Source organism: Panthera onca, chromosome C1, assembly GCF_046562875.1.
Source record: "Panthera onca isolate mPanOnc1 chromosome C1, mPanOnc1 haplotype 2, whole genome shotgun sequence".
NCBI lineage: Eukaryota > Metazoa > Chordata > Mammalia > Carnivora > Felidae > Panthera > Panthera onca.
Window position 1 is genome coordinate 115,374,534 of NC_138346.1, and position 18,273 is coordinate 115,392,806.

The window sequence follows — 18,273 nt, forward strand, 5'->3', positions numbered from 1 at the left end:
TATTCCAGGCTGAAGCACTGAAGGTGGTGCGAAGTGGTTGGATTCTGGAAATTGTTTAAAGATAGAACCCCAGGATTTCCTGGAGCATGAGAGAAAGAAGTTGAGTCCAAGAACTGAAAGAAGTTTCCATCAACTGAGATGGGTAAGGTTGCAAGGTGAGACAGTTTGAAGCAGGCTCTAGAGACAGGTTTAGCTTGGAGCATATTAACTTTGAAGTGTCCACTAGACACACAAGAAGAGGAGTAAGCAGGGGCGCCTGGGTGGCTCAGTCCGTTAAGCGTCTGACTTCGGCTCAGGTCATGATTTCACGGTCGGTGGGTTCGAGCCCCGGGTTGGCTCTGTGCTGACAGCTCGGAGCCTGGAGCCTGTTTCAGATTCTGTGTCTCCCTCTCTCTGTAACCCTCCCCCGTTCATGCTCTGTCTCTCTCTGTCTCAAAAATAAATAAACGTTAAAAAAAAATTAAAAAAAAATAAAAAAGAAGAGGAGTAAGCAGCAGGCTATTCGAGTTGGGCGAAGTTAGGAGAAGTCTAGGATGGAGAACTTTGGAAGTCATCAAGACTGAAGGAGATCAAAGCGGGGGTGTATACTGAGAAGAGTAAAGATCCAAAGACTGTCCTAGGCAGCACCCTAAGAAGTTTGGAGAAAAGGAGAAACCAGGCAAGGAGACTGTGAAAACTGGTGAAGTAGGAAGAAAACAAAAACAAAACTGGTGTCCTGGAAGCTAAGCGAGGAAAGCGCAATTAGGAGGAGGGACAACGTTTACCGGTCAAACAAGTAAAACAACACGATGCTGAGAGCGCCCTTACACAATCTCCGCTGCCAAAACAGACCCTGCTCATCCCATCTAGATGGTCTTCTCCCGAGGGCTTGAGACCCTTGAACGGTCCAGACTCTACCACAGTTTCCTTTTTCTGTGGCTCATCTCCCTTGTGATTTTGAATTCTGCCTTAAACACGAGCTTAAATACCGCAGGTGTAAAGATTAAGGGTTAGCCTCCTCCCGGGGCTGCCATAGTTTTCCAGAGGATTCCATCCCTCCCCCACTTTTAGGCAGATCTGCAGTAAGGAAAAGGGAAAGCAGCGTCCCTCTTCCCTCAGCGTCCGGTTATCACAGAATGCCAGAGCTGGAACCCTCAGAGCTACTGCAGCTAAACCGAAGCCCCCATTTTAAAGCGAAGCCAAGAGGGACACGGTGCCTTTTCCAGCTCCCTCCATGATCTGCCAATAACTACGGGCGTCCCTGCCCCGAGAAGAAACAGGGAAGAGGGGATGAGGCAGCGCTGAAGCACGGAGCGTCGACCCAGACCCTGGCTGGGAGGCCGGTCAGACCCGGGCCGGGCCTGCCCCTCGGCTTCGCCTGCGGGAGCAGCGGCGGCTCAGGCGCGCCGCGGGCAGCCGCTGGGGCCTTTCCTGCGCCGGCGCCGGGGGCCTCCTCCGCTCTCCCTCGGCGCCGGGAACATGGCGGCGGCTGGGGCGTGGGTGCTGCTGCGAGGAGCCGTCCGGGAGCTGCTGCGGCTGCCGCTCGCGGGGGCCGCCCCCGGCCCGGAGCGCGGCTTCAGCCTCTCTCACAGTCGGGTGAGGCCCAGCTCTGAGCCGTGGCGGTCCTCGCCTCCGGCGGGGCTCTTTACGCCCGAGTATTGTTTCCGAGGGGTTCCGGCCTGAGGGTGGCGGGTTCACATTGTGCCGGCGCCTGAGGGCGCCAGGAGTTTCCCCGGGAGACTCGCTCACCCCCGCTCCCCGACTGCCAGGGCACGGTCATCGTGGAGCGCTGGTGGAAGGTACCGTTGGCTGGAGACGGCCGGAAGCCGCGCCTGCACCGGCGACACCGCGTTTACAAGCTGGTAGAGGACACGAAACACGGGCCCAAAGGCAACCTGGAGCTCATCCTCACCCAGTCGGTGGTAGGTAAGGCCCGGCAAAGGTATCTCCTACCTCAGGCTGGCCCCGTTTGGCGTCAGCTCTTTCCTGCCCTCCCCGCTTAGCTATTTCTCGCCGTTTGTAGAAATGATCTGCTCTGTATTTGAGGAGAGGAAACCATAAAAAGTACTGTGATTGTGCCATTGGCCTCCTGCATAGAAAAAGGAACGCGAATGGGGCAACTGTGTAGAGGGGAAAGGAGGCCCAACAGCATGTGCTACAATGACTGAAACCCTGTGATGGGACAACTCTCACTTTGTACAGGGAATGTGAAACTTCTAAATCAGGCCGTAAAAAAACTAATTAGAAGTCCCTTAAGTGTTGTTCTTAGTGAGTATTAATATTTTTTCTAGGAGGAATAAGTACTGTGAGAGAATAAGAGGTGCGTCTTTGATCATCGCCTCTTTAGGAGGTCATCTGATCCAGTGTCTGTTCTCCTTGGCAGGACTTGGAGTCCGGGGTGACCTGGTCTCAGTGAAGAAATCTTTGGGCCGGAATCGACTGTTGCCTCAAGGTCTGGCTGTATATGCATCCCCTGAAAACAAGAAACTCTTTGAAGAGGAGAAATTGGTGAGCAGAGGGACTTGGAAGAATAAAACCTTAAGATTTCTTCTAGCAACTTCCTTCCCTTTGATATTTAACTTAAAAACGAAATAGGGATTAGAAGAATAGGAATCCAGAAACCCAGCCTATGTCCAGCATAATAAGAGTTTGATATTTATCATGGACTCATTTTTCTTTTCATTTTTTTCACCTTTAACTTTCTTTTTCTAGCTGAGACAAGAAGGAAAATTAGAGAGGATCCAGACCAGGGCAGGTGAGATGGTGAGTAAAAACATGGAGGAGTTACCAGCCTTTTCCTGAGAGGTTCCTTGATTTCCTTGAAGTATCCTGATTGCAGACACACGTGTAGGAGAAAGGGGAAATGCTTGGCTGCCAAAACTGGTTTTGAGAACTCCTGGGAGATCCTGACTTGTTGGGTGAAGTGCCCTAGCTTATTGAGTAAAGCCCCAACCCAAGTAGTAGGGGACCCATGGAAAAGTGTGAGATGAGGGCTCTGCCTCCATAGATGGACAAGTCACAAAAAACATAAGACACATGAGAAAGTGATCAGTAACTTCAATGCAGTAGATTAGAAGAATGACATGGACCAAAAAGGATTAGAGTGATGGAGAGGGCTTTTCTTCAGATGGGATTAGATTGGCCCTTGTGGGATTAGTAGGCTTTGGATAGGCCAGGAGGGTGGGAAAGGTATTCTTAAGGGAGAAAAAATGTACGTAGATAATTAAAGCACGCTTTAACATAAAAGGTAGACCAGTCTAGCAAAAACAGAGGACTCATACAGGATAATACTTAATACAGGATACATACATACATACATGAGGATAATACTCAATACAGGATAATGTAAAGGGAGTTGGGGTGAGATTTGTAAAACATTTTGAATCCTCGGCTGATGAATTTATATTTCATTCTATAAGCAGAAAGGAATTGTTAATGGGATAGAGGTGGGACTGAAGGGCCAGAAGTATTGGGTTAAAATGGTCTACGAAAGCCATTCTATCCTGGGATGTATCAGTGGTCCCCATTGATAAGTCTAACTTTGACATGGCCTGTTTCTCCTTGCTTAGGAACAACCAGGAATAGGTGATGTTCTCCTTTTTTGTACAGAATCAGCCTTGAGGCAGTAGAAATATTCGCTTTCCTATTCATCTTCTCACCTGTATGCTTGTGAGGCAGACATTGTGCCTCTTTCCTGAATTCAGACCTTGTGCCTCTTGCTAACATGTTTCTTCTCCTTTGATTCCAACTCTAACCTAGCCCCTGTTTATATTTTCTATCAGACAGTGACGTTTCTCAAAAGCTGTCACCTGGAGGTGGGGATGAAAAACAACGTCAAATGGGAACTAAACCCTGAAATAGTTGCCCGCCATTTCTTCAAAAATGTGAGTGTTCCCAAGCACCAAGCACCACTGTCCCTCTGAGGGCAGAAGCTACCCCTGGGAAGGAGGCCCAGGATCGATCCCTTCGTTAGGAAAGGGTGTGATCGTCCAGCTGGAGTTAGGGAAAGTGTTCTTGGTTGCAGGGTTGAGAAAGGGAAATGACTAAAGAGTAAGGGTGGTCAAAATTTGAAGACTGATAGGAAAAGATGGTGGTATCATTTATTTCCTCTCTAGGAAAAACCTGGGAAGTGTGACCCACTGTGGAGTTCCTACTCTTGTGTGGAGGAAGTGATTTTGGTCTCAAGCCCTGTTTCTCTTTGGTGGATCCTCCTCCCTTTCTGAGAAACCAGGACTGAGTTTCTCTGCCACTATCTGTGGCGGGTAAACATGGTATCAGCCAGGGTAAACTCAGTTTAATTCATTCCTGTACAGGAAATTCCAGAACCTTTTTTGAGGTTGCCTAGAGTTGCAGCAACATAAACAGAGCTCCTTTTGGCTTTGACTTTTTTGCAGCTTGGTGTTGTGGTTGCCCCACATGCATTAAAGTTACCAGAAGAACCCATTACACAGTGGGGCAAGTACTGGTGTGAGGTGACGGTGAGTATTTCACGTCCTGTCTCCTTTTTCTGGCTGGGTAAAAAGCTTGGTATTAGCTCTTATCTGCCCAACTAACCTCTGAGGATTCCTTTGGTTTTGTGTACAGGTAAATGGACTTGACACTGTGAGGGTACCTATGTCTGTGGTGAACTTTGAGAGGCCCAAGACCAAAAGATACAAGTACTGGTTAGCCCAACAAGCTGCCAAGGGAATGACCCCCACCAGCTCCCAGACTTTCTGAATCTACTCTCCCTCAAAATCAGACGAGCAGAATCAGGGGCCCCTGGAGGGCACAGTCAGTTGAGCATCTGACTTCAGCTCAGGTCATGGTCTCTCGGTTGGTGAGTTCGAGCCCCACATTGAGCTCTGTGCTGTCGGTGCAGAGCCTGCTTTGGATCCTCTGTCCTCCTCTCTCCCTGCCCCTCCCGCACTCACACCCTCTCCCCAAAATGAATAAACAAAAAAGAAGAGCCGAATCAGGAGCAGTGGAGCAATGATGGGCCATCACCCTGATCAACTCCCAGCTCTGACGAAATAGTGGAATTTTACAGAGCATATGGAGACATCAACTGAAACTGCATGTACACGTTGAATCCTCCGTATTTCCCACCTCTGTCTTGGACTCTTACCACATCTGGCCTTACTGGGGTAGTCCTGCTCAGGGAGTACCAGGCTGTAGATTTGATAAGCTGAATATTAACAGATGGAAACAGTCCGGATCTTATTTAGCCTGAAATTCACTGGAACAAATGGAAGAGCTAGTCACTGTCTCCATCACTAGGCTCATTCTCATACAAACTGAACATTTGTATCTCAAGAGGAAATAAAGAGATTGTGTTCTTTTTACTTATTTTTTAGTTTATTACAGTCTTTACAGTTAATTTTATGCAGTTATGATTTAGTACTGCACCTTTATGTCTTTACATTTCTCTCAAGCAAATGGCACCATGTATGGTCTTTACATGTGTGCGTAAGTTTTGATAAATTTTACCCTTTTAATTTTTAGTTTTTTTTAATGTATAGTTGACAACACCATGTTACATCCTCAGGTGTACAGCGTAGTGATTGGATAATTCTATACATTATGCTGTATAGCTACCGTTTGTCACCATGCGGTGCTATTACAAAACCATTGACTAGAGAGATTGTGTTTTTAGATGCTGTTTACCGGGCATGAGTAGACTGGGGGCAGAACTTCCAAGTAGATTGTACTCTTGAGCTACTGGGGTTTGGTGCTAAAAAGGAAGGGAAAATAAAATTCATTTATAGGCTATATCCCGTGGGTGCTATGGGCAAATTACTTAACAAGCTGATATGTCTTAGGTCTTAAAAGTCATTTTTGTTAGGTATATTTATAAAGCTATAAATATGAATAAGCACAATGGATTCTACTTTTCTAAAGGGATCCAAATAAGGCCTAAGGGTAATTGTTGGAGAAAATGAAGCTGCAATGAAAAAAGCTTAAAAAGGGAACTTACTTTGTTTCTGTAACCCTGAAATTTTGAAAAAGATGGCATCTTGGTTTCCAGAGCAAGGTTAAGATATAGGGCTAGTCATTGGGTAATTATGGAACAGGTATCTTGATAGGAGATAAGGGAAGTAGATAATTCTGCCTAAGTTCAAGGTCTACGAGTGGAAAAAAGATCCAACTGTTGACAAATGGATTGTGCTAGTCACTCCAATACAATGTGAGGTCACACAATTTATGACTCTGCTGTCTTTATCAGAAGCTCAGAGAGACTAGTTTGTAACCTAATGTTTGAGCTCACCTACCACTATGAGTCCATCCCAACTGATAGAAGTCTATCATCAGTTGCGCTGAAAACTAGCCAGCCACACACTTGCAGACTCCATAACTCAAGGTGTGTTGAAACTTACGACTGGTGTTGTTTGAAATCTGCCATTTCAATGACCTTCATCCCTACTGTTACTGGTGAAAAGCTCATTTAACACATCTTTCCACACCACCATGTCCCCATCAGAACATCTCTGAAATTGCCTGAGCAACAACCACAACATTCCACACAGCTCGTGTCAAAAGTGTTTAAATATTTGTCATAGTGTAAGTTCCTGGCGAAACAGACTGAATTGGAAATTTGTGTGCAGGAAGTTTATGGTGAAGGGATCTTAGACTGGGTCGACACCTGTGGGGGAGTCCAGGAAGCAGGATTTGGTAGAGGAGGAGGTTAAGCTGGTCTCAACAAAGACCTCGATCAGTCCCTCACACTCAAGCTAGGATGGCTGTGTGGAAATGTGTACTCTTATTGAGGCAAGTGGCCACATACGTACCCCCACATTGTCTAAAAAGGGGCCATGTCCTTGGGTGAGGTGTCTGACTTCGGGAAAAGGCAGCTCCCAAGGGGACTCGGAAGAGCGCCATCCGCATTCTTAGCAGCTTGGGAAATGAGTGCTTCAGTCCTGAAGCGGGGAATCTGGGCAGCACACTAGGTCTTCACTATAGTCCACCTTTCGTGCTGTTCGGATCCATTGTTTCTTGAGTTCTAGAGTGATCCCTTCAGGATTTGATGGGCCTCTTTTCCTGGGAAAACTGGTTAACAGAGGAAGGTCTGGGACAGACCATAGCCCCTGCTGCTGTAACTTACCCTGTCTGCACTGGTACTCATCTCCCTTCTCTACTCCCCATCTAGATTCCTACCCACACCCCCTCAACTTGTACTTCTGGTCCAAATAGGTTACCTGATAAGGTACCTGGTCATATTGCCCTTGCAGGCCATGACTGCATCTGTCCATTATCAGAATTGATACATGTGTCAGAACAGTATTCCCAAGTGTGGAATATGCTGTCTGTAGACCCTAATGAGGTTTGTCAGGCACTGTATTCCCTTCTTGGGAGTGAGATGTGAGAAGTAAAGTTTCTCCTTTACTTTGGAGGGAACATCCTGGCATGGTCCAGACCACTGGACCTCTAAAAACATTACTGGGTATTTTCAGTTTTATGTACCACTACTTGAAGGATGTTTATCCTATCAAGGCCTCTAGTGTACTTGCCATTTCTTGCTCATCCTGTACAATTACCATGATGTCATGAATGAAGTAACATGGTGATCTGTGGAATGTCCATATGGTCCAGGACATATTATGACAGGGTGGGAGGTTTTACATGGTCCAGGTGCAAGACTATTCCTGCTCATCCCAGTAGTGAAAGTACTTTTTATGGTCCTTTCTTACAGAGATGGAAAAGAATATATTGCTCAGATTAATGGCCGCTTATCATGTACCTGCAGCTGTGTTAATCTCTAGCAAAGACACCACATTTAGCATTTAGCACAACAGATACAATTCAAATGACTTGATTGAGATGGCTGTCATCCACTGTCATCCTCCAAGAACTTTCTGATTTTACCAGGGACCAGACTGGTGAATTAAATAGTGTTTTAATGGGCCCACCATCCCTGCATCCTTTAGATCTGCAAGAGGGCCACTACTGTGATAGTTTTTATTATCTTGGCCTGAGATGGTAGCGGCAACTTCAGGAGCTTCGTGTTGGCCTTTCTAACCCTATCATGGTTAGTGTAGTTCTGCCAACTATCAAATATATCCATCTCAGTTACCCATTAAGGACCAGTGAAATGACCGCTGGGTGGATCTATGAACCCAGTAGGACCACTGAGAGCTAGACCTGAGTCTGGAATACATTTGTCACCCCATCCCCATACACTGCCACTCTACCAGGGGGCCATGATGATGCTTCAGATCCATGGACATCAGTATCAGATAAGACCCTGTATACAACAGTTTCTCAAATGGTTGAATGTGCCTCTTTCTCCAGCATGTATTAAGCAAAGGTCGTGAGTCCTTATAGGACCAGGGGAATTATTACCTTGAATGAAGTAATGTGATGATCTGTGGAATGTCCATATGGTCCAGGACATACTATGCTGGACCTGCAAGAGGGTCATGCTGTTTCAAGGTCTTTTGTTCTAGGGGCCTAGCCTCTTACATCAGTTGTTTCCAGCTGAAAAACTGGTTCGGGAAGACTTCTTCCACTGACAGAAATCACCTTCCCATTATAAACAACTAAAAAACCAGACAAAATTATAAAAAATGTTTATGGATATTGAAAAGCAAGTAGTACAGAACTTCATTAAATGAGAAAAGGGAAATAAATGAGATGAGCCCTATGATAGCCTCAGTTTACTGAGAGTTGTGCCCAACTCTTTTTTTTTTTTTTTTTTTTTTTTTTTTGACAAAGATACCAAAACAATTCAATGGAGGAAAGACAGCCTTTTCAACAAACGCTAGAGCAATAGGCACAAAATAAAACTTAACCTACATCTAACACCTTATACAAAAATTAACTCAGAATGGCCACGAACCTAGAGATAGTTTCCTGCACTGTGCTGTAGGGAGCATTGCAGAGGGGGGAATCTCAAAGCCAGAGATTAGAGCTGGTGGAGGGTCATGAAGTCCCACCTCCCCTTCCCATGCCAAAGCAGTTCACAGAAAGTTAAAACAGAAGTTTCAATTTTGATTCAATCTCATAACACAAAAATATCTAGGTTCCAATAAAAAGTCATCATGGGTTGCCTGGCTGTCAGAAGAGCCCACGACTCTTGATCTTGGGGTGGTGAGTTCAAACCCCATGTTGGGTGTAGAGAGATTACTTAAAAAAATACAGTTTTGAGGCACCTGGGTGGCTCAGTCGGTTGGGCATCCTACTTCGGCTCAGATCATGATATCACAGTTTGTGGGTTCGAGCCCCACATCAGGCTCTGTGCTGACAGCTCAGAGCCTGGATCCTGCTTTGGACTGTGTGTCTCCCTCTTTCTCTCTGCCCCTTCCCTGCTTGTGCGCTCTCTCTCTCAAATATAAATAAACATTAAAATAAATAAAGTCATTATATATGGGGAGGGGGTCTCTCATTATACCAAGAACCAAGAAGATCTCAAACTGAATGAAAAAAAAAACAATCAATAGGTGCCAATACTGAAATGACAACACAGCAGGGCCTAATCAACATTTATAGAACACTCCACCCAACAGCAGCGGAATAGACCTTTATTATGCTCCAGCAGAACATATACCAAGATAGACCGTAACCTGGACCATAAGACAAATATCAACTGATTTAAAAATGGAGTCATAAAGAACATGTTCTCTGATGACCATGGACATAAGATAGAAACCAACAGTAGAAAGAAAGGAGGAAAATCTTATAATACTTCAAAGCTAAATGCACTTCTAAATAATTCATGGGTCAATAAGGAATTCTCAAGGGAAATAAATTTTAAATACATTGAACTGAATAAAAATGAAAACATACCAAACATTGTTGCACACAGCTAAAGCAGTGCTGAGGAAAAATCAAAGCACTAAATGCATACATTTTATCTAAAGTCCCACCTCAAGAACTTAGAAAAAGAAGACCAAAGTAAACTCAAAACAAGCATAAGCAAGGAAATAAAAAAAATAAGAAAAGGAACAGAAAGCAAAGGAATTTATAAAAGAAAAAAAGAGAAAATCAATGAAAGAGCTAGTTCTTTGAAAAACACCAATAAAATCGACAAACCACTAGCAAGACTGACTAAAAAAAGACACAAACTACAAATATCAGGAAAGAAACATAGCATATCACTAGAAACTTCACAAATATCAAAAGATGACAAGGGAACACTATAAACTCTACATGCATAAATTTGACAAAATGGACCAAATCCTTCGAAAATCACAAACTACCACAACTGACCCAGGGTGAAACAGATTGTTTGAATAGCCCTATAACAATTAAGGAGAATTAATTCATAAAGATCCGCCCCCCCATGTCCCCCAAAAAAGCTCTCAGGTCCAGATGGTTTCTCTGGAGAATTACCAGATGTTTAAAGAGGAAGTAACGCTAACTTTGTATGATTTCTTCCACAAAATAGGAGGGAATATTTCCCAATTCCTAGTATTACCATGAAAACAAACAAAACAATAGTACAAAAGAAAGTACAGGTCAATATCTCTCATAAATATAACTGCAAAACTCCTTAACAAAGTATCAGCACATAGATTTTATCAAATTGTGGTAAGATTTATATACCATGCTCAACTGGGGTTTATTCCAGGGATGCAAATGTGGCTCAATATTCAAAAGTCAATCTGTGTAATCTACCACAGTAACCCTCCAAAGAAGAAAATTACATGATCATCAATTGATGGAGAGGAATCATTTGGTAAAAGTCTACACCCATTCATGATTAAAAATATATATATTCTCAGAAAAATGGGAGTATGGGGAAACTTCTTCAACTTGACAAAAGCACCTACAAAACGTCTACAGTTAATATTATACTTAATGGTGAAAGTCTGAGCACTTTTCTCCTAAGATCAGGAAAAAGGCAAGTATATCTGGTCTCACTCCTCTTCAACATACTGCTAGTAGTTCTAGACAGTGCAATAAGGCAAGACAAGGAACTAAAAAGCATACAGATGAAAAAAGAAAACTGTCCCCATTTACTGATGACATGATTGTCTATGTCAATCTACAAAAAAATCCTAAAAATAAATTCACACACACACACACACACACACACACACACACACACTCATGTGGACACCAAAATTAAAAATACACTTTAAAATTGTTCAAAAATACATAGGTATAAATCTAACAAAACATACGAGATATATATGGTAAAAACTACATGATGTCGATGAAAAAATCAAAGATCTAAATAAATGGAGAGACATACTGTGTTCATGGATCAAAAGACTTGACATAGTAAAGATGTCACTTCTTCCCTATACTGATATGCAGGTTTAATGTAATTACTACCAAAATCCCAATATTTTTTTTTGTAAACATATACAAGATTGTCCTAAAGTTTATGTGGAAGGCAAAGGAACTAGCATAACTTAATGAATCTTGAAAAAGAAGAATAAAGTGTGAGAAATCAGTCTACCCAAATTTTAGATTTATTATATAGCTATAATAATCAATGCTGGGTATCCCTGTAGGTGGAGAGATAAACACATAGATCAATGGAACAGAATACAGATCCCAGAAACAGACTCACAAATGTGCCCAACTCTTTTTTTTTTGACAAAGATACCAAAACAATAAAATGGAGGAAAGACAACCTTTTCAACAAAGCTAGAGCAATAGGCACAAAATAAAACTTAACCTACATCTAACACCCTATACAAAATTTAACTCAGAATGGCCACAGACCTAAATATAAACTAAAACTATAAAACTTTTTTTTAAAAAAATAGATAATCTTCAAGATCTATGAATAGACAAATAGTTCTTTTTTTTTTTTTTTTAAGATTTTTATTTCTAAGTAATCTCTACACCCAATGCAGGGCTCAAACTTACAATGCTGAGATCAAGAGTTGCATGGTCTACCGACTGAGCAGCCCGGCACCCCAAAGAGTTCTTACATTTGATGCCAAATGATCCATAAGAGGGAAAATCAAGAATGTGGACCTCATTAAAATTTAAATATGCTCTTGGAAAGCCCATGTGAAGAGGATGAAAAGACAAGCTACTGGGACACAATATTTGCAAATCATGGATCTAACAAAGGAGCAGTATCTTGAATGTAAAAAGAACTCTCAAACTCAAAGTGAAAAAAATTACAATCTGACCAGAAAATGGGCAAAAGACCTGAACATATTTTATCAAAAAGGGTATATAGAGGGAAAATAAGCACATGAAAAGATATTCAACATAATTAGCCATGAGAGAAATGCAAATTAAAACCACAAATGAGATCTTACTATACACCTATCAAAATGGCTAAAATTAGGGGTGCCTCAGTCGGTTAAGCATCCAAGTTTGGCTCAGGTCATAATCTCACGATTCTGGGTTTGAGCCCTGCCTCGGGCTCTGTGCTGACAGCTCAGAGCCTGGAGCCTGCTTCAGATTCTATGTCTCCTTCTCTCTCTGCCCCTCCCCTGCTCACGCTCTGCCTCTCTCTGTCTCTCAAAAATGAATAAAACATTTAAAAAAAAATTTAATGGCTAAAATTAAAAACAGATAACACCAAATGCTGGTGAGGATTCAGAGAAACTGGTCAGATGTTCCTGGTAGGAATGCAGGATGGGATAGCCTTTGGAAAAGGCTTTGGCAATTTCTTACAAAGTTACACATGCCCTTACCATTTAACTTAGTAGCCCTGTTCCCAGGCATTTACTAAAGAGAAATGAAAAATTACTAATGATATATTAATGTTCATAGGAACTTTATGACCCCAAATGGAAACATGGCCATCAGCATTACATAAACAACGGAATACTGCTCATCAAGGTAAAGGAACTAATGATACACACTGCACTGATAAATCTAAAAATACACTATGTGAGGGGCACCTGGGTGGCTGGGTCAGTCAAGTGTCCGACTCTTGGTTTCACCTCAGGTCACGATCTCCCAATTTTGTGAGTTCAAACCCCACTCGCACTATGTCTCTCTCAAACTAAATAAATTAATTAAAAATAAATATATAAAGATACGCTATGTGAAAGAAGACAAACACAAAGGACTACATGCTATATGATTCCATTCACACAAAACTCTTGTGACAAAGTATCAGCGGTGGCTAGGAGCCAGACTTTGGATGGGGATTGGACTGCAAAGGGGCATGAGCAGTGGTGGGCTAGTAAATGTTTAACAACCTGCTTTCAGTGGGAAGGAAGCCCTGGTTTGTAGCATTTGCCAATTTCTGTGGTGTAAATACCCCTTCCACTGACAATTTCATGTATCCAGTGTGATGTCATTGAACACTGCGTATGCAAGAGGTGCTAGCTAACAATCAGATCTCATTAGATGTTATAAGTTGGCTCTTCTAGTACCTCACTGGGCATAAGGGAATGTTGTGGGATGATGGAAATGTTACCTATCTTGTGGTGATGGTTAATTTGAAAAACTTACTAAAATGTACGTTTTAAATTGGTGAGTTTTAATGTAAATAAATTATACTTCATTAAAAATCTTTTAATGTTTATTTATTTTGAGAGAGAGAGAGAAAGAGAGAGAATAAGTGGGCAGAGAGGGAGAGAGAAAGACAGAATCTGAAGCAGGCTCCAGACTCTGAGCTGTCAGCGCAGAGCCCGACGAAGAGCTTGAACCCACAAACCATGAGATCATGATCTGAGCCGAAGTAGGACGTTTAACTGACTGAGCCACCCAGGCACCCCAATAAAGGATGATTTTTTAAAGCTGGCTCAGGTGTAGAAACAGGAAGGAACTATAAGGTTTTCTCTTTTAATGAATTGTAACTTTTTATCAGGTGGCTGTCCTCAGCCTCCTGATTGTCCATCCTTGATTTCTTTTTATGGTACAGATTGGGCAATAATAGCCTTGTTGAGAGGTGCCTGGGTGGCTCAGTTGGTTAAGTGTCCAACTTTGGCTCAGGTGATGACCTCACAGTTCATGAGTTCGAGCCCTGTGTCTCTGTGCTGACAGCTCGGAGCCTGGAGCCTGCTTCAGATTCTGTGTCTCCCTCTCTCTCTGCCCCTCCGCCACTTGCTCTATCTCTCTCTCTCAAAAATAAACATTAAAAAAAAAAAATAGCCTTGTTGAGTGCCATCTATCTCGTTCCTAGGAAAGCCATGTTCTGTGAATCATCTCCAGCAATCTGCCAATCAGATTCAGACCCTGGATGCCTGTCCAACCTTCCCGCCCAGTGCAGTAATTCAGTTACTTTGATTCCAACAGTTAGGCACCCACCACCTGCCTGTTCCAGTGCCCTGCCATCCCCACTGCTACCAGTGAGCCCAGTTCTGTGACAGTTCAGCACTAGCCTTTAGGGCGAGGCCATCCCTGAGCTTCTCAATGAAACTGGTGCCTGTCTCACCAGGACATTCTTCATTGCTTCAGTAGATGGACTACCCTTGGGCCCTCTCATGGAACATAATCATTTGGTGACTTTTCTGGCTTTACTTAGCATATTTACTCTAAGATGCCCATGTTTTTTAGCCCTTTGATGTTCCACCATCTACCATGACTGTTCTGGCATTTTTGTAAAATTTTTTATTGTTTATTTATTTTTGAGAGAGAGAGAGAGAGAGAGAGAGAGAGAGAGAGACAGAGCACGAACAGGGGAGGGGCAGAGCCAGGGGGAGACACAGAATCTGAAGCAGGCTCCAGGCTCTGAGCTGTCAGCACAGAGCCCGACACGGGGCTCGAACTCACAAACTGAGATCATGACCTGAGCCAAAGTCAGACGCTTAACTGACTGAGCCACCCAGGCACCCTGTTCTGGCATTTCTGCTTCACTTAATGTGGGCCATGGTTTCCTCTGACTTTCTAAGAGGCACCTTATCCGAGTATTAGCAACATCTCTTGGGGGCCTTGTTAGAGCATTAAGTCCTGTATCACGGGAAGTTACTTCCATATCCATCTTCCTTATCAAACTTTATATCCCACTCTCCTTGATCCAACACCTCATAACCCAGCCCAACACATCTTCAACCATCTGCAGCCAGTACATGCTGGCCAGACCCACTGGTGTCTGCAGGGCAGTCTTCCATGAGGGGGCACCCAGGGGGTAAGGGAGGAGGGATGGCCTCTGACAGGAAGAAGTAGGTACTTTCGCAGGCCAGAGGGATGCAGGAGAATGGGGGATTCAGGATGTTCAAAAGCATCGACCCAGATGTCCCAGTCCGTGTCTCCTTCCAAACAGACCTGCCAGAGTTAAGAATTCAAACTTCTCGGGAACTCTCCTACTCTCATAATTAAATCTTGGAGCTTATTCTCAGGGTCCTGAAGATGCAGGAGGTAAAAGTCTCTTTATAAGTTGCCAAGGAGGGCCTCAGGCTTTACAGTCGGCCTTTAGCTGGTGATTAATTACCCTCAGCCCTTCATCACCTTTTCCTGAGGCATCAAGAGCCTCCAGCAGAGCAGCCGCCCAATCCCACGGTCTTTATAACTTCTCAGATACGGTGTATTTCCCCCATCGATGCATTGCCCTTCCCCAGGATCCCATCCTACTTCACGGCCAGTGAGGGTTTCAACAATTGCACTGATCCAGTGTGCGGGGGCCACGCATGCTCTACCTACCACCGGGGATGGGGGCCTCACTGCCAGCTGGCCAACAGGTGATTCGGCTTTGAAATCCTTTGAAATCCCCATTTGTTTTCCCATAGTTCGAGGCCACGTCAGGTGTGCCCACTGCCGTGTCCGGTCGTGTGGCGCTGCTCCAGCTTCCTGATCAGGAGGAAGAAGAAGACACCCAGCACCCAGCCAGATAACCCAAAGGCTCACAACTCCTGCTACAACAGGCTTGTTTCACCCCAAGACTGTGGGCATGGGTGGGCACGGGTGGGCACCGAGCTGCTGACCAAAGGCATGGTGCAGCGGTGGTCAGGAAGCAGAGATCCGGCCAGTGAAACCCCGCCACCTCCTGCGTGAGGACTGCTGTCAACAAGAATGCCCGGGCCACCCTCAGTAGCACCAGGCACACGACCCGCAAGAGCAAGTACCGCCCAGATGTGCACATGGCTACCAGAAGCCTGTGCCGGTGAAGAGGGGGCCACCCCCATCAAGAGCTCCTGAGCACCTGCCCCCACCTCCAAAGCAATAAAGATGTCAACCACACCAATCTATCAGTAAAATATAAAAAATAAAACAAAATCACAGTTTAGATTCAGCTCTCCTTGGTAGTCTTGGCACCAATTCTTGGCAGGTTGAGTTCCCGGGCAAATACACTTTGAGACCAAAATCTGAGTAAAGGGTGCCACTGGCTGGCTCAGTCGGTGGAGGGTGGGACTCTCCATCTCAGTGTTGTGAGTTCCAGCCCCATGCTGGGTGTAGAGATTACTTAAAAACAATAAATAGTGTTTTGTTTTGTTTTTTAAAGAAATATGAGTAAAGGCTTATGAAGCTTGTGTTGGTATCAGTATCACCTGTGAGAGCGAGAAGGCCACAGAATTGGACAGAGGAACTCTGGAGCTCTTGTGACCCTTCAGAGTTTTCCCCGCAGCGGCAAGAGAATCAGACCTCTGTCCTCCGACACTGACCAACCGCTACAGGCTGTCTCAGGAGGGGGAGTGGACTTGAATTTTTCAATGGATGGCAATCCCTAGATGGGTCTCAGCTGAGAACTGTTAGCCACCAAAATTCCCAGCAGCATGGACAGGAGGGGGCACAGGGGTGAGTGTGTCAGTCCTGAAGAGGGGTGTCCGGATGGCACAGCATAGCATCCACTACAGCACCTTTAAGCACCAAGGACAGCCACAGACAACTTCTCTTCCCTCCTAGGTGGTCTGGGGTGGGCAGGCAGGGCCATCAGCTGAGGGAAAAAAAATCAGAAAGTGGCATAGTCCAAAACCAAACAATGTGTTTGGATTGTATAGATGAGTCCTAACACCGCTATGACCTCTTCAGTACATGTGATCAAGAATACACTGGGCAGCTCACCTTCCTCGAGGCGGGGGACTTCCCTTCTTTACACTCAATAGATGTTCCCATATCTTGTTCAAGACGAAGTGCAGAACAGTGAATTCACGAAACTCATGGAGCCGGAAATGGTTTTGAATGAGATATAGCTAGCACTCAATGTTAGCCGAAGGGATGACTGGATTTTGTCCTCACCTACAGTTAGAAGGCTGGTTAACTACCCAGAGGTATAACACTTCCGTGTTCCTGAACTGTCATGTAGCCGCACTTTGTTCTCCAAGCTAAATAATTCTAGGTGTATTTTTTCTAGCATGAAATATGGGAAATCAGGGGGTTGCCAGCCCTTCTGCCACTCATCAGTGGGCAAGTTTCTTCATCTGTCACTAAGATCGGACTTGTGGATCTAAGGCAATTTCCACTTGGAGAAGGTCTACAATTCAGTCCTCTTTGGCATTTGGTTTTCTTTTCTCTAGTCATGAAGTGTGGAAATGAATCACAGTAATCAACTGAGCCTCGTTCCATCAGATTCTGTTTTCAGGTACTTGTTAATTGGACAATGAAGCCACCCTACAGCTATCAGACACCTACTAGCATTTTGTTCTCCCCACCCCCAGAGATCCTTACGTCTCTGTACTTCTTTGAGGGCTCTGTGTTGTCACTTCTCCACCCTGATGACACAAGAATAGGGTACGTTGTGAAGTCCTGCTTCTGAAGGATCTCTGATTCCAGTCTCCCTGGGGCCTGTGAGAGATGGGGTCAGAAGTGTGATTACTGAAGCACTGTGTTGGGCCCGGAAGAAGCTTTCTTGAGAAAGCTCTACATCATCAGTCTCACAGTAAATAGTCCTAAACTCCAACATGTTAACTTGCATTTAGTTTACTCCCTTTCTTCACCAGGGCGCCCACTGTGACCTGTCCTCGGTAACCAATCCTGGCCCTGGAGAGAGAATGCACTGAGTTCTGCTCCTTCGTTGAAATAATACCACGGGCCAGACATGGGTATGGGTGCCTGGGTGCGTAATGACAGCCCTCACAACAAATCCACAAGGGAATGTTATTCCCCTTGAGAGATGAAGAAACTCAGCAACCCAAGGGAACAACAAAGGGCTGGTTTAAGAACGCTGAGGGCCTGGGTGCCTGAGTTGGTTAAGCATCCAACTCTGGACTTGGGCTCAGCTTCACTCAGTTCATGAGTTTGGGCCCTCCATCAGGCTCTGCACTCAGAGCGCAGAGCCTGCCTGGGATTTCCTCGCTCTCTGTCCCTCCCCCACTCACACACTCTCTCAAAATAAGTAAAAATAAATAAACCTAAAAAGAACACTGAGAGTCTATTGTTTTTCAACAAGCATTTAAGGAGAGGCAATGGTACGTAAGGCACATTTGGTTCTTTTGGATCAAAGCTGAATTTTCCCAAGGATGTCCATAGGCACAGGCCGACCTGCTCCCAGGGAGATGTTTTTGTGCATCGAATATT

At 44.4% G+C, this 18,273-nt stretch overlaps 1 protein-coding gene and 1 long non-coding RNA gene across 3 annotated transcripts; one reads left to right on the forward strand and one right to left on the reverse strand.

The window, feature by feature from the left end:
* Window positions 1-1,379: 1,379 nt before the first annotated feature.
* Window positions 1,380-5,299, forward strand: MRPL9 (mitochondrial ribosomal protein L9). 2 transcript variants are annotated; one of them, XM_060622832.3, is made up of 7 exons: window positions 1,380-1,575; window positions 1,749-1,905; window positions 2,363-2,487; window positions 2,692-2,742; window positions 3,762-3,863; window positions 4,374-4,457; window positions 4,541-4,653. In XM_060622832.3, the coding sequence occupies exons 1-7, from the start codon at window positions 1,459-1,461 to the stop codon at window positions 4,565-4,567; spliced, it is 663 nt and encodes a 220-aa protein (XP_060478815.1). In that variant the 5' UTR covers window positions 1,380-1,458; the 3' UTR covers window positions 4,568-4,653. The 2 variants fall into 2 exon arrangements, with proteins under 2 accessions (XP_060478815.1, XP_060478813.1); XM_060622830.3 differs by having other exon boundaries at window positions 1,394-1,575; window positions 4,564-5,299.
* Window positions 5,300-13,384: 8,085 nt separating this feature from the next.
* On the reverse strand, window positions 13,385-17,119 carry LOC144617181 (uncharacterized). Its single transcript, XR_013557359.2, has 2 exons — window positions 16,822-17,119; window positions 13,385-16,693 (listed from the first exon to the last, which is right to left on the reverse strand). It is a non-coding gene; the product is annotated as an uncharacterized LOC144617181 (long non-coding RNA).
* Between the last annotated feature and the right edge of the window lie 1,154 nt (window positions 17,120-18,273).

Excerpts from the sequence above, each read along its gene's own strand:
- MRPL9 (XM_060622830.3), top strand. The coding sequence starts at position 1,459 with ATGGCGGCGGCTGGGGCGTGGGTGCTGCTGCGAGGAGCCGTCCGGGAG. Across the intron at positions 2,488-2,691 it reads TCTTTGAAGAGGAGAAATTG|CTGAGACAAGAAGGAAAATT; the intron begins GTGAGCAGAGGG and ends TTCTTTTTCTAG. Across the intron at positions 4,458-4,563 it reads AGTACTGGTGTGAGGTGACG|GTAAATGGACTTGACACTGT; the intron begins GTGAGTATTTCA and ends TTTTGTGTACAG.